This window comes from Hirundo rustica, chromosome 8 (assembly GCF_015227805.2).
Source record: "Hirundo rustica isolate bHirRus1 chromosome 8, bHirRus1.pri.v3, whole genome shotgun sequence".
NCBI lineage: Eukaryota > Metazoa > Chordata > Aves > Passeriformes > Hirundinidae > Hirundo > Hirundo rustica.
In genome coordinates, this window is record NC_053457.1 from 28356302 (window position 1) to 28370416 (window position 14115).

The window sequence follows — 14115 nt, forward strand, 5'->3', positions numbered from 1 at the left end:
CGCCAGAAAAGCAAGATCAGTATCTGGTGGACACCTTTACCCTTGGCAGCCCAAATATTCCCATGCCACACTAAAAAGAAAACCCCTACGCCACCAGATTATTAGATGGTGGCAAGAGTTAAGCAAATCAACAATCTAGTTTGTCAAGAATGACAGGTTAGAAGATCACATCAGAATAGTGCAGTTAAAACATTAGAGCAGGCTTTTATCAATTCAGAATGGGCAACCATGAACTAAAAAACAGCCCAATCTGTGATGTTCAGCAAGGAGCCAACATGCAAACTGAATGACAGGAGAGACTGAATCACACTCCTCCACTCTGATCTGCCGTGCACTATACATCTTCATACTAGCAAAAAGCCTACACATTTTTTCTATCAAAAACCCCACAATTACCAGAATCTTATCTAAGAGTGGTGGTAAAGATTGCATTATCATGTGGCCACAGGTCGGGAATGGATGCTAGTAAGAGATGTATCATGGATTCTCACTGCTGTCTGCAAGTGCAGCCCAGGCAGTGCCTCTGCTCTGTCAGATCCAGCCTCTGGCAGTGCTCACCTTCCCCCCTCGTGCCAGCCGAGTAGGGAGGGCATTTGTGTAGGGAAGCTTGGAAACAGCAGCAGGATAGGCAGCACTCACATGCCCCCTCATCAGGGGATTCAGGCACAAAAAATGACTTGGCACATCTGTTTGCCTGAATTTGTGCTCATGCTCACTCACTGCAAAGACTTTTTGTCACATCCAGCTCTGTTTTCCATGGATTACCCCAGTGTTCCCTACACTTCAATTCAATCATATTCCTTATGTCATTCTGTTTTCTTCAGCCTTGCAAATGTTTCTGAATCCAGCGACAGGAATAAAATAAAATAAATCTTGAGTTTTTCTTCTCTCTCTAAACTCCTATGGCATTATCCTTAGCTAGTGATCTGACATCCTTTGAAAAACAGTTCTTCTCTCTGCTCCTTTTCTGAAATTACAAGAATTTTCCACTTACAAACAACTCAAATTTTCTTTCTTGTCCGAAAGAGCCACGGTTTTCCTCAGCCAATGTAGCATGACAGCATTTTGTATTTTTAATTAAGTCATTTCCTACACATTTCCTCAGTGAGTTTCTGACTAGCACTATCACAGGTTCTCCCTTGTGGTACTTAATAGATGGCTTTAAAAAGAAGGTTCAGGAACATGCAGAAATTAGCTTTTTAATTAAGAACTTCCTTTCTTTATACTGCTAGGAAATAGGAAGGGAAAGGCATTTGTACCTTGGGATTCTGTAGAACACAAAGAGTTTATTCCATTCACTGTGTAAACTCTCTGTGGCAGAGAAGTTGAACAGACATGTTGGCCAGAGAATACTAAAATGGGTCAGATACAGCACTCATTTATTAAAGTGAGCTTTTTAGCTGGGTTTCTTGGGGGCTGATGGAGTTTTATCTTCCTGTCTGTCCCCTCCATCAAGTTGCCTCCAAGAATTTTCAGATTTGGATATGGAGAATTTCAATTCAGGCAGAGTAAAAGGTATAATTCAGAACGAGTTCTACATCCCTATAAGTTATGAAGTAATTAGCACTTAAGAAGAAAAATCAAAATAAAGGAGAAAAGCTGCAGTGGAGGCAGTTACCAGTTCTGGAGGCAATGTCTTCATTAGCCATGAGTACCAGTCAGGCAACCTGCATGTGGGCAGCTAAATCAGCTCCTGTAGTTTCAGTCTGAGATCCTGTCAGTGTGTGGAAGGAAGCTGCAGAGGGTGGAAAATGAAGGTACAGAGAACTGAGACACCATTATCATTATTTTACAGGTGAAATTGAGTCAGAGAAGATGGACAAGCCAATCCAAGGCTTGCTCACTCTCCTATGCTCTCCCTCTTCTCTTAGTCGAGCCCATGTGCTTCTGCTTCCTCACTGCAGCACTGGCTTGATCCTCATGGAACTACTTTAGCTCATTAATTAACAAAGAGTTGCTCACTTTCTGTATCCAAATTCCCTACATTTGCTGTCTGAACCAAAGGCTCAGACAAACACTGGAACATGACTGAAGGCAAGTGGAGAACTGCACAGCCAGGAAGGATGAAGAACCATTAGAGGCAACAGAGATGATCTTTTTTAGCAGCAGCAGCTGTTGAGCTGTTTGATTGAGCCATTTCCTGACTACTTTAGAAGTCCATTAAGGAGCAGTGATTGACATTGTTTTATTTCAGGCATCTACCTGAGGCTTCTGAATTAGTCAGCTGGGAAGTAGGATCCTATCTCCTGCATTTTGCTATCGACTGTACAGACTAAGCTTCCAACTCAGAGTGTAAAAAGATACATTAAGGTCATTTTTTAAGGTACTCAGGCTTCAACTCAGGCTTCAAGAGATCCAAACAGGCATCTCATGATTTTTTAGAGATGCCCAAACTTTAATATATTTTTCCAAACAATAGGTGTTTCCAAATCCTGTCTCAATGTCCTTGAGGAGCTAAGTGTGTTGTTCAAGGTCACAGAGAAAATCTATGTCAGAGCAAAGCACAGAACTTGCATCTTCAAAGAAAAGCATCCCAAATACTGGACTGTGTTCTCTGTGCAGCATACCTTGCTGTCACTTAGCCATTGTGTGAATATAAAACAGAAAGTTCTCTTTTCGTCATTTTTGAACCACTCTGTCTCATATAAAGTAGGATAGTTTGAAAAGTAATTAAGATCCCATCAGTCGCATGTAAATCTATTTTTCCCATGAAAATCAGCAGAAAATGACATAGAGATTAAAAAACAGGTAAAAGCATTGCATCTTTGTCTGATGCAGATAACTCATCTGTCAGAATACACCCATTTTTGCACAATGTGGGATCTTTCCTCCTGAAAATCCGTGTGAGAAAAATTGGCATTTTTTTTAGAACAGACAAATTCTTACACAAGTAGGTTCCAACAACAACTTCTGTGGGCAAGGCAAATGGCAAGGATGGCCAGGATTGGTCTGAATAATGATGTAAACTAGGATTTTTCCACAAATTTTTCCTGTATGTTCCACCATGATTCCACTGGCTTCTTTTTTTAGGGAAATCAGACCTATAGCAGTTATACTAGAAAGGAAGAACAAAATCTAGAGCATTACTAAGCCTGATAATTTAATCAGAATTTTAATAAGCTCAGAATAGTTTTCTGTGACATGAATGACAAGAAAGCAAGACAGTTCTCTATCGATATAAGACTCTTACTCGAATTTGCAATTAGTCAGTAATGGACAAGGTATTCAAATAAATACATGGCCTTTCACTGATTACACTGAACTTCCAAGGCAGTTCCCACTAATCTTTTTGGACAAAGGTTCCCTTTTATGTGTTTCAAAGGAGAACTGAGCTCCAAATTACTCACACCAAATATTAATAGAAAACTTTGCTTAAGGGTGGGTTTTTTTTTTCGCCCCCCACACATATATATTAAGAGATATTAAAAAAAAAAAATTCAAAAAGATAGGATGTTCCTCTGAGTGAGACAAATTCCGGAGTCATCTTCCTTGTTTCTTCTTAAGCTGGTTTTCTTAAAAAACTCCTTTCTTCTATATGTTATTCCATCCTCCATATTGCTCTGTGGAATATGCACTTTTACGGCAAAGTTACAATATTGAACTTATGAATAAAATCATGCTATCACATAAATACTAAAGGTTTTATATAAGCCAGAAATATTGGCAATCCTGGAAAACTAAGGAAAAGCCCTCAGATAAGCCTGTTAATACCTACTCTGTACTGCTCTTCCATCAAAATGACTGCTGTACCTGTGGGAACTTAGGACACAAAGGCCAAAATGACAAATTCTTTTCTGAGAGTCAGTTCTGGAAATGTCATGCAAATGTTGGGCAGCATTTACTGCTGAAGAACTTCAGCATCACCCCTGTGTGTGAACCTCACCAGGAAGATGCCAACAAGGAGCTCAGAGTCAGAAACTTAAGCAGGTTTTGCATGCTTCTCCCAAGGTCACGCATGAAGTGTGTACTGTGAATAAGAGCTGTGAACACAAGGCTGTGGGAGGTGATGAGATGCATCCCAGGGCCCTGAGGGAATTGGCTGATGTTGTTGCCAGGCCACTCTCCATAATATTCAAAAAGTCATGGAAATCAAGTGAAGTCCCTGGTGACTGGAAAAAGGGAAACTGCTCCTATTTTTAAAAAGGCTAGCAATGAGGAGCCTGGGAAGCACTGAGCCATCAGCCTCACCTCTGTGCCTGGGAACAGATGCTCCTAGCAGCTCTGCTAAGGCACAGGGAGAACAGGGAGGTGACTTCAGGAGGCCAGCAATGGCTTCAGCAAGGGCAGGTCCTGCCCAACCAACCAAGTGACCTTCTATGATGGAGCACCTTGCATCAGTGGTTGCCTTCAGGAGAGAGAGGCAATCCCACAAACTGCCTTTGTTGCTATTTCTATACATTTCAGAGCTGCATCAAGGAAAGGCATTATCTTGCTGTGTGCCCTGCTTTACCCTTTTACCCTGAATTAAATTATGCAGTTAGAATTGGTTAAATGTGTGTTTTTCCATAGAGTATTTTTTACATCGTGCAAAACATGGCAGGCATTTCCTCGGTCAAAGTTCACTTTACCAAAGATGTTTATGAATAACATGGCAAGAATAGCAAAGAATATTCTGAATAAGTTAGAGTCAAAATCTCTCAGCACTGCTATACACAGCAAAAGTTTGGTGAATCAGAAGGGAAAATACACCTGTGGTTGCAATTACAATGAGCCAAATGTTGAGAAATGTATACATTACATTCTGCTGTGAACAGCCAGGCTGTTGTGTGGGGTAGAAAGTCTGGGGCCAAAAAAAATTAACTATCTAAATCATCATGAGAGTATCTCAGTGTGTAATTTGATGTCTGATCATAAGAGATACTTAGGTTTCTCCCTGTTCTCCTGGAATTCACACATCACTGTCTTAATTTCTCACATGCTATTTTCTTTATACGTATCTTCTATCCTGAGCTCTGTATTGCAGGGCCCTCTGGCTGAGAAATACGGAATTGGACAGGCCTTCCTTCAGAGCATATCCAGATCATTCCTTAATTAGCTGGTGGATGAAATTTGATTTGAGAGCACAAAGTACTGGCTTTTTTCAGGAACTGAATGCTTTGTTCCTTGTCGTACTAAGTCAAGATATCAGCCCCTGGTACCTGACCTGGCCCTGATCAATTTTATAGCCAAGGCAAATGCCTGCATGTAGACACACCCTCCTAGACAAAAATCTCCTGGAAATTGTGATGGCTGCGTCACAGGGACTCAGGACACACTTGGGAAAGAACATAGGCCATCCAGCCAAAAGCACAAGTCTAGAGTCATGGCAACAATAAACTCAAATCCTGAAAGATTCCTAAAATATTTGGAAAAAAAGAAAACCACTTTTCCTGTTAGTCTTGCCCAATATGTTCATGCACACAGGTTCTGGGTATTTTCTTTCTCTTCCCCATTGATATATACCAATAAATCTATCTGTTATGCATGTAATGTATTTAAAGCTCAGATCTAGATGAGTTTCCTCATGCAATATTTTTCTCTCAATGTGTTAAAAAAAAAAACAAAACCAGAAGGTTTAATTCGGTCACGCTTTCTTTTTTTTTTAGTTCACTTTTGAATCTGTTTGAGCTTAAAACTGATGCCAGCTCTCCACAACATTCAGTTGTTTATTCCACAGCAAGTCACGCCGATAGAGATGCCAGCAGATGACTGAATTCCCAAGTTAAGCACATCACTGGAATAAAACACGGGGTCAGGCTGCCCTCTGCGGGCTGGGATCTGGATCTGGGACAAATTGTTTTGCAACACCACACAGAAATGGATTATTGTGAGTACAGGATTTCTACATCTGAACACAGCATTTTGATTTATGATGTACACGTAATGCCAATATAGCAATTAGCTCTCTGCTGCCTGGCTGCTGCTGCTGGAGAGGAAGAAGGAAATGCAGACTGCAGGTGTCTGATGCAGCAGTCCAGCACCCCAGGTACAAACAACAGCTCAAGCTACACCACCTGGGAATTCCTGGGAGAGCCAGAGGATAATAGCTTCTGAACATAAAACCAGAGAAACCAAATGCCTGGAAATACTTCATTTGGCACATGAGCTGCCAGGCAGGAATAAAGTACAGCGTATTACAGCACCACTCCAAGATCTAATCAGGAACTGGTTTCTTTATATTAGCTGCATTACAGACACAGGTCTGCTTACTTCAGCATTTCACAGCATGAGGCCTGAATGCCAAACTAGTCCAAAGCAGCCTGAGGCAAGAGAAGAGGGATGAGCAACAGAAATATTCCTACATGATGCTGGGTCTACTACAGACTTCATTTTCTATGCGCATTGTCAGTTGTGCCTCCAGCTCAGTTCCTTAAAGTCTTCATCCAAGTACAGACGCTCGTTCCTACGGGGCTGATGACTCAGAAAGAAATTACAAGGGATTGAGCCATACAGACTTTTTCTGGAAATGGAATTTGGCTCAGAGTATAGCTTCTGAACATGAAATTCTAACAGGAAGTGTTCAGGTTCTCCCTCTACTCCCACCCACAGGTAAAATAATGCAATGGTGATATTCACGGTCACTTCCCCCTCTGTGGAAACCACAGGAGAATTCAGTTAGATGTCAAGAAGGACCTTCTTTAAATACAGGACCCTTCTTAAATTCATTGAAGCTTAGGTGCAATAAAGATGATGCAAGTATCACGTGAGATGTGAGAGCCATAGGGGTTAGTCAATGTCTTTGTAAACTCAAACCAGCCCTGTAGCTTCAAATAACATTATCTTATCCAAGCAGGACAAGCGGACTGCTAAGACGATGGGCTGTCAGGTGCAGCAACCAAAGCTTTTACAAGCCAAGTAACAGGCAGCAGTTAAGCCCAGAGGCGGCATTACTAGCTGGCATACCTATTCCTTCTGAACGGGATACACAGGGATATTTTTTCCCGAAAAAATTACTGCGAGGGATTCGCCCGGAATTCTCCTTTCGCGCCAGAGGCGAAGCCCGGTCAGCTGCGCCCTCTGCTGCCCAGAGCTGGAAGTGGCGGGAGGCGGCGGCCGCTCCCGGGGTAACGCCCGGGGAAGGAACGCCGCTGGAATTCTCTCGTGAAACTCTTGTGCCACTAGAGTTTGGGCCTGCCTAGATAATTGTGCTATCAATAATTTGAAGTTAATCGCGAAGCCACTACCGAGTGGATCATAAGTATTTAAGACGCTTGCTTCAAAATTAAGATGTTTTGCAGTGCCAAAATTCCATGTCAGGCTCCACGAGAGATTTCAAATACACCTCAGGACAAAGATATGCGAATTTAAAGTCTGATAAAAACCTACTTTTAATTGTGGACTAATGAGAAAGACAGCTCTGCCGAAAGCTTCTATACTCGCAGGGTAATAATGCGCCTGATTTAATTTGCATAACTCATATGGACTATCAAGATCAGCTTTTGCTTATGATTAAAGAGATTATCTGATGACATTTTAGGGATCAACAGATTATAGTCCTTTATCCAAAGATGTAAGTAACAATGAAATCTTATTACGCATTAGAAAACAAACAATGCAGTCAGAGCTGATCTGAAATTGACACAGAAATCTCTTAGTAGGGTCAAGGCTAAGCACATAAATGCTCCCCAGAAATACACACAGATTCTCATTTCCAGATTTTCCTCTCTGCAAGTACTCAGATGAAAAATTGAGGGAACAAATTTATATGAGATAGACCACTCAATATTTTTTTCCCCAGTATTTTAGGGCAAAATCCAGTTTTCTGTTTATTTACACCACATTCAGACCCTTGAATTCATTACAGTTGCAATATAGCATAAACCCAGTAGTTTATCTTTAATCTCCTTGCTTCAGCTTCCACTACCACAAGAAAAAGTATCCTTGTGCTCCTGCCAGCCTGCAGACTGCAGTAAAATTGGCTACACTCTAACTGATCACATCTGAGTGTATTTTATCTGCTTTCAGTAATTTATGATATGCTAGCACTTGCAGATACTGGATGGCAGAACATGCATATATTTACTTATAGAGGACAGCGTGGATTTTAATGCTTCCAGTGGAACGGGAATATTTGAGGAAAACATGATGTGACTGGAAAAGAAATGTCTCATTTTACTGACAGCATTGTACTTCTGACCTCCTTGTGGTCTCCTTTACAAGCCATTAAAGCTGGGTGGTGGGGAGTGTAACTGAAGCACAAACAGGGAAGAGCTGCTGGGCAGGCAATATCTGCCCAGTGCTGTGTCCTCCACGGTAGCAAGGAGTGCTGGTGTCAGGAGGCTCTTGCAGATGCGACAGGTAAGCACTCAGACAATAGATGAACGACTGGGAATTTGTAACCCAGCAGAAGACAAATTAATGTCTCCACAGAAAGAGCAGATGTGCAGATGTGGAACAGAATGCACAGGCCAGGAAGTGCCTGAAAATGGGATTTATGAAATACTGCATAGGCTGATTACATGGAGCTGCTAGCGAATCAGCAAGGAGGGAGGTGATGTACGCAGCTGAGAGAACAGAACCAGAAAATTCATGACAGAAAATTGCTTCGATTCCACTGCATGCTCTTCAGTGTGAGATGTGCAGCATGCTTGCTTTCTGTAGTAAAGCTCAGCATCAGAAAGGTCTGAAAATTATGTAGAATATAGCCCTCCTCAAAAGCAGAGATCATGCTGAACCACTAAAACTTCATTCTTTATTTCATCCAAGCAGTCACTGAAAACACAGGTGTCAATCTGATTATTACAAATACAATAAAATCCCGCACAGACCATCAACAGATATTTGGCACAGCGCTAACAGGAACATTTTCATCTAGGGTAAAAAATTCATCAAATCTTCAGGCTCTCTCTGAAACAAATGTCCAGACTGCAGGAATTTCTTCTGTAATGTAGACAAATGCATCCATTAGACACTGGCCTGGTGCCATCAATCCAAACAGCAGAGAGATTTTCAGATAGAAAGGCCAGCACATTATCTCACAGTCACACACCATCTAAATTGATTTAATCTAGACAATTTCATTAATTTGTAAGAAAGAAGAAAGTTCTCAAAAGCTCTATCAATTAGAACAGCCTCACTTTCACACTTTCACTTCCCCTACTCAAGCAAAACACTAACTCACTGCATGTACTTTTCAAAAAAAAAAAAAAAAAAAAAAACCTACCTTGCCAAAAAAAAAAAAAAAAAATCAACCCCAAGTCAGCAGAACTGGGCTCTCAAGGGTACTAAAATAGGTAGTAGTACTTGTGTTTATTTCAGTGGAAACAACATCAAGCATGAGCAGGTGAAGATACATTGTTGCACATGACATGACATTGGCAGCCCATCCATAACTGCATCATCTCCAATTGAATCATCCCTAAAAGAACAAGAAGAATCCAAACAAAATGTAACCTCAGCTGAGTTCTTCTGCACTGACACTGGTGAAATGATTTTTCCATTGTTGTCAGTGATTTGCATTACTACTGGTTTGCCAGTATTTATCCAATATTCCCAGCAGTGAGACATGCATACATAGGGTTGAGAAACTAGAGACTGCTTTAAAAGATCATTAAAAAAATGTATCTACAAATTGCAAGACATATAAGCACCAAAGACTGGATTCTGCACTATGGCTACAAATTCAAGCCCAATCTATTGGTTGGTAAATTCAGAGTTATATGCAGAGATTCAATTAATTTAGTAGGCTTAGGAAAAATAATTTACATGTAATATTTCCTTTTTTTTTTTTTTTTTTTACTTTACTTTACTTCAAGGCATTTCACATTGAGAAGTCTTAATGAGAAATCACTTTTACAACAAAAATCTTAATTTCAACCACAATGAACTGTTCTGTTTAAATAATAATGTGTTTATATACATCAGTCACTCTTAGAATAATAAAAGGCCCTTAAGCATTACAAAAGCTTTACCTCACCATCTGTGATTCTATGATTTATAATTTCATAAATTGTTAAGTACGATCAGGAATACTCTCACAGTTATAAAACTGTCTCCTTTTATATGTTCATGATATCTTACTGTCTCTTTATTCATTCTGCTGCTTGGAGATGGGAAAGCCCAAGCACATTTAAAAGACATTTTTGCAGGAAAAAACCAGATTGCAAAAGCATCTTAAATGACCACGTTCTCTTAGACACGGATATGCAGGCAACTTCCAAATGCAGCTCCTGTCCAGTTAATAATCACCTGAACAGAGAGATGTTTCATCATATAGCTACCCACATAAAAAATTTACATTTCCTATGAACATCTATAGAATATAAGTTGAGAAATAGAGAATGGGCAGATTTTTAAAAACCCAACATAATTACCTTTTAAATTGATATTGACATATTGGGACCTGTGGATTTTAAGAAGAAAATAGATCTGCTCTTTAACAACTGCAACAAAGGTGTCCACGTACAACTAGTATTTACTTCCATGGAGTATTTGGGCTGCAGCTTTCCATGCCTGCAAAGCACAGGGGTAGTAACAGCAATCAGTACAGCAGAATCATTAGTAAGACTTCATCACAGCATCGTCACAGATGTCCCAGATAACACAATTTAAAGAACAGCAGTTAAATAGTAGTTTTGTCCTGTCTTTTGATTCATCTCTCTCTGCATGCTCCTAGCATATGAGGAAGCTGCTGTTCATTCCCCTCCAAAAATTAATGGGGAAGCTTTCCTTCATTCGGTACTAAAGGGTCTCCTCCCTTTCCCACACTGGTCTATCACCTTCCCAACATTTCATTCTGCTACCCAGTGCCAAAGCAATCCTCTTCTTGACAAGTGTCCAAACATTTTCCCAAAACATCATACTGCTTGCCAGCTACATCTATAACTTCTGCTCACGCCACTTTACCTCTGCTTGTCCTGTGGCACTGTAAAATGGGAGGGATGATCATTTTCTCTGAAGTATTTGATTCAGCGGTGAAATAAAGCTCTCTTTGTCTCCTTCTCTCAGTGTGGAAAAAACTTACCAAGCAAACAAACTGAAATGGACAACGTGCACATTGCCCCAAGCCCTCTCATCTGTGGTACCCTGAAAGGACCATGCCATCCACGCCACAGTCTCTCACTCAGCAGCAACAAGATAGGATGATTTACATTTGGAAAAGACCTTTCAGACTGTCAAGTCCAAGCTTTGACCTAATGCCACCATGCCCACTAAACCATATCGCCAAGTGCCACGTCCACTCATTTTTGAACACTTTCAGGGATGGCGATTCCACAACTTATCACTGACTTTTTGAGCTCATCACCTTTATACTGCTTCATGAAGAGTTATTTCCTTGAGGATCTCATCGTCCCTGTGGATGACAACAGACCCAAAATGTCTCAGCAGACAGCAATCTTAGCCTTTTGCCATAAATGCCAGGGTTGTTCCGTATCCATGCCACGCAGGCGGGAGGGTGGAGACAGCCATCTCCCCACCCTCACAATTCTGAGGGACCCCAGAGACCATTGTGTAAGTCTGATGGCAGCCTCTGGGCACAGGGACTGCGGTGGGCTTCCCTTCCCCTCACCCGAGACAGTGTGTGCCCAGGTGGGCAAGAAGGCCAATGGCATCCTGGCCTGTCTCAGGAATAGCATGGCCAGCAGGAGCAGGGAAGTCCTCCCGCGCTGAGTACTAGTGAGGTAACACCTCCAGTGCCGTGTCGGGTGCTGGGTTCCTCAATCCAGGAAGGACACTGAGGTGCTGGGATTAGTCCAGAGAAGGGCAAAGAACCTGGCGAAGGGTCTGGAGCACATGTCCTGTCAGGAGTGGCTAAGGGAGCTGCTTTAGCCTGCAGAACAGGAGGCACAGGGAGAACCTTACCATCCTCTGTAACTCCCTGGCAGAAGGTTGTAGCCAGGGGGGGTCAGAATCCGCTCCCAGGCAACCAGCAGCAGAAGATGACACGATTTTAAGCTGTGCCAGGGGAGGTTTGGGTTAGCCATTAGGAAGAATTTCTTCACACAGAGGGCGATTAGACATTGGAATGGGCTACCCCGGGAGGTGGCGGAGTCAGCATGCTGGAGGTGCTTAAGGAAAAACTGGACATGGCACTCAGTGTCATAGTTGACATGGTGGTGTACGGTCGTAGGCTGAACTCGATGATCTCAGAGGTCTTTCCAATCTAAATGATTCTGCGACTGTGATTCACTTTCCTGCCCGGGAGTTGCCTGCGGAAGCGAGGGCCGGTTCAGGGCAGCCCGGCAGCGCCGCGCGCTCCCCGCGTCCCGCCCCGCCCGCACCCCGGGGCAGGCACAAGCGCCCGGCCGGGCGGAGCGGAGCGGAGCGGATCGGGGCGGGCAGAGCCGGGCCAAGCTGCGTGCAGGGGGTGGCGGCCCCTGCAGGACACCCGGAGCCTCGGCAGCCGCCGCCGCGCAGCCGGCGGTGTCAGTGCCACGGTGTCCGCCGGGGAACGAGAGGCAGCGCCGGCGCCCGCCCGCCCGATCCCCGCGGCCAGGCCCCCGTATGCAGCCCTCACCCTGGAGCGGCGGCGGCGGATCGAGGAGTTCTCGAGGTCCTCCCGGCAGCGGCTGCTGCAATCGCGGGACAGGATGTTCTCCAAGTTCACCTCCATCCTGCAGCACGCCGTGGAGGCGGTAAGGCCGCCGGCGGGCCCGGCCACGCCGCGCCGGGGATGCGATCCGGGCCTAGCGCCGAGCGCGGGGCGGGGGCTCGGCCCGGGCCCGGCGCCCGTTCCCCGCTGCCCCCCGGCGCTGCCGCCGGCGGGGCCCCGCAGGGCGCGCATCCGCTCCCGCCGCGGGCGGGGGAGGCGGAGGCCGAGCTGCCCGGGCGGGCCCCGGGGGGAGCACGGGAAGGGAACGGATCGCCCCAGCGCGGCCCTGGAGAGCCGGGGGTGCCGGGGGAGGAGGGAGCGGATGCAGCCCGGGCGGCCCCGGCTCGGCCTCCGGCTGTCACCGCCGGGCACCGCCCGGCCCGAGGGCAGCCCTGGCTCGGCCCTCACCCGGCCGTTGCCCGGCTGTTTCAGCGAGACAATAAAAGAGACAGGATTTCCATGTAGTCGTGACCGCCGGACAATAGTGGTGGTGCTTCTGCGGGATGTTGTCAGTTTCAAAGCGACGCTTCTCATCCCTGGTTTATTCTGTGATTGTGTGTGGGGGTCAGGTTGGCCGGGGGACGCGGGGCTGTGTGTGCAGCGAGGTTCCCTGGCCGGGACTCGCACAGCAGTGCTGGGCAGAGGAAACGGGGCCTGTTCTCGGGCTGCCATTGCTGCAGGCCGCCTTCGGCACTGCCTGGCCGCACCATTTATTTTTCGCTTTTCAGTGAGGCGGGGTCTTGGTAGTAATTCCCTGCCTTTCAGCGCCTATCCCAGTAAACCAGCACATCCAGGAGACTTGAGTGTGAAGAGCTGATAAAAATTGTCAGTGAAATACTGAAGGCGGAAAGTGCTGAAGAAAAAATGTTTAAATGGTTGAAAAAAGAGCTTGCGTGCCAAATCCTGCCTCTTCCGAGGGGCAGCCTTTGTGCATTAATGTATGCTTTGATGCTGCACTTGAGCATATGCCTGTCTTTACATGAGCCTGTAGTTCTGCAGGAGTCTTCTACAGGTTTAGAAGTTAAGCATGTGTTCGTTAATTGCAGTTTCCTAGTTCGCTTTTTTAATGGTGTATTGGCATTTGGAAAGAAATGTTTTAAATAATTTAAATAATTAAATGTTCTACTTGAAAACATTCTGACCACATGTGAATGCCTTCAACAGACAGTGCTTTCGTTGGAGAGGAAACAGAAATTAGTGCCTGCCTGACTAAAGAAAGTTTATTGTGGTGAGCTGTGCCACATTTGAATAACAGAACTAAGAGTAGATGACTGAGAGATGTAGGAGTGGAGGAGAAGATATTCGTTCAGGCCTACCAGTTTGAGAGATCTAATTGTTATTATTAGGAGAGCGTTTACATTATTGATGTGTGCAAAGACATAAACAAAAAGAACTGCATTTATTTGAGATACAGTAAAAAATGGTAAAAACCAAATGAGCTGAATGGAACAGGACAAAAGTAGAGATAGTAGGGACCAGACGCTCTTTTCTGATTAAGAGAATCCAAATGAAAATATAGAAACATATTGATACCATCATTTTGCAAGTGAGGGCTGTGCAACAACATGCTGTTTGTCCTTGCCCAACTCTGGTGTCCCTTTTAG

At 44.1% G+C, this 14115-nt stretch overlaps 1 protein-coding gene and 1 long non-coding RNA gene across 3 annotated transcripts in view; one reads left to right on the plus strand and one right to left on the minus strand.

Annotated features, from left to right (window-relative positions):
- Positions 1-9158: 9158 nt before the first annotated feature.
- LOC120756221 (uncharacterized) lies at positions 9159-12573 on the minus strand. Its single transcript, XR_005702057.1, has 3 exons — positions 12437-12573; positions 10293-10431; positions 9159-9337 (listed from the first exon to the last, which is right to left on the minus strand). It is a non-coding gene; the product is annotated as an uncharacterized LOC120756221 (long non-coding RNA).
- FHIP2A (FHF complex subunit HOOK interacting protein 2A) overlaps positions 12421-14115 on the plus strand; it is a 33917-nt gene continuing 32222 nt past the window's right edge. For both annotated transcript variants that reach the window (XM_040072209.2, XM_040072210.2), the window contains exon 1: positions 12421-12554. In XM_040072209.2, the coding sequence (XP_039928143.1) occupies positions 12510-12554 (45 nt within the window). In that variant the 5' untranslated portion in view covers positions 12421-12509. The remainder of the gene's footprint in view (positions 12555-14115) is intronic.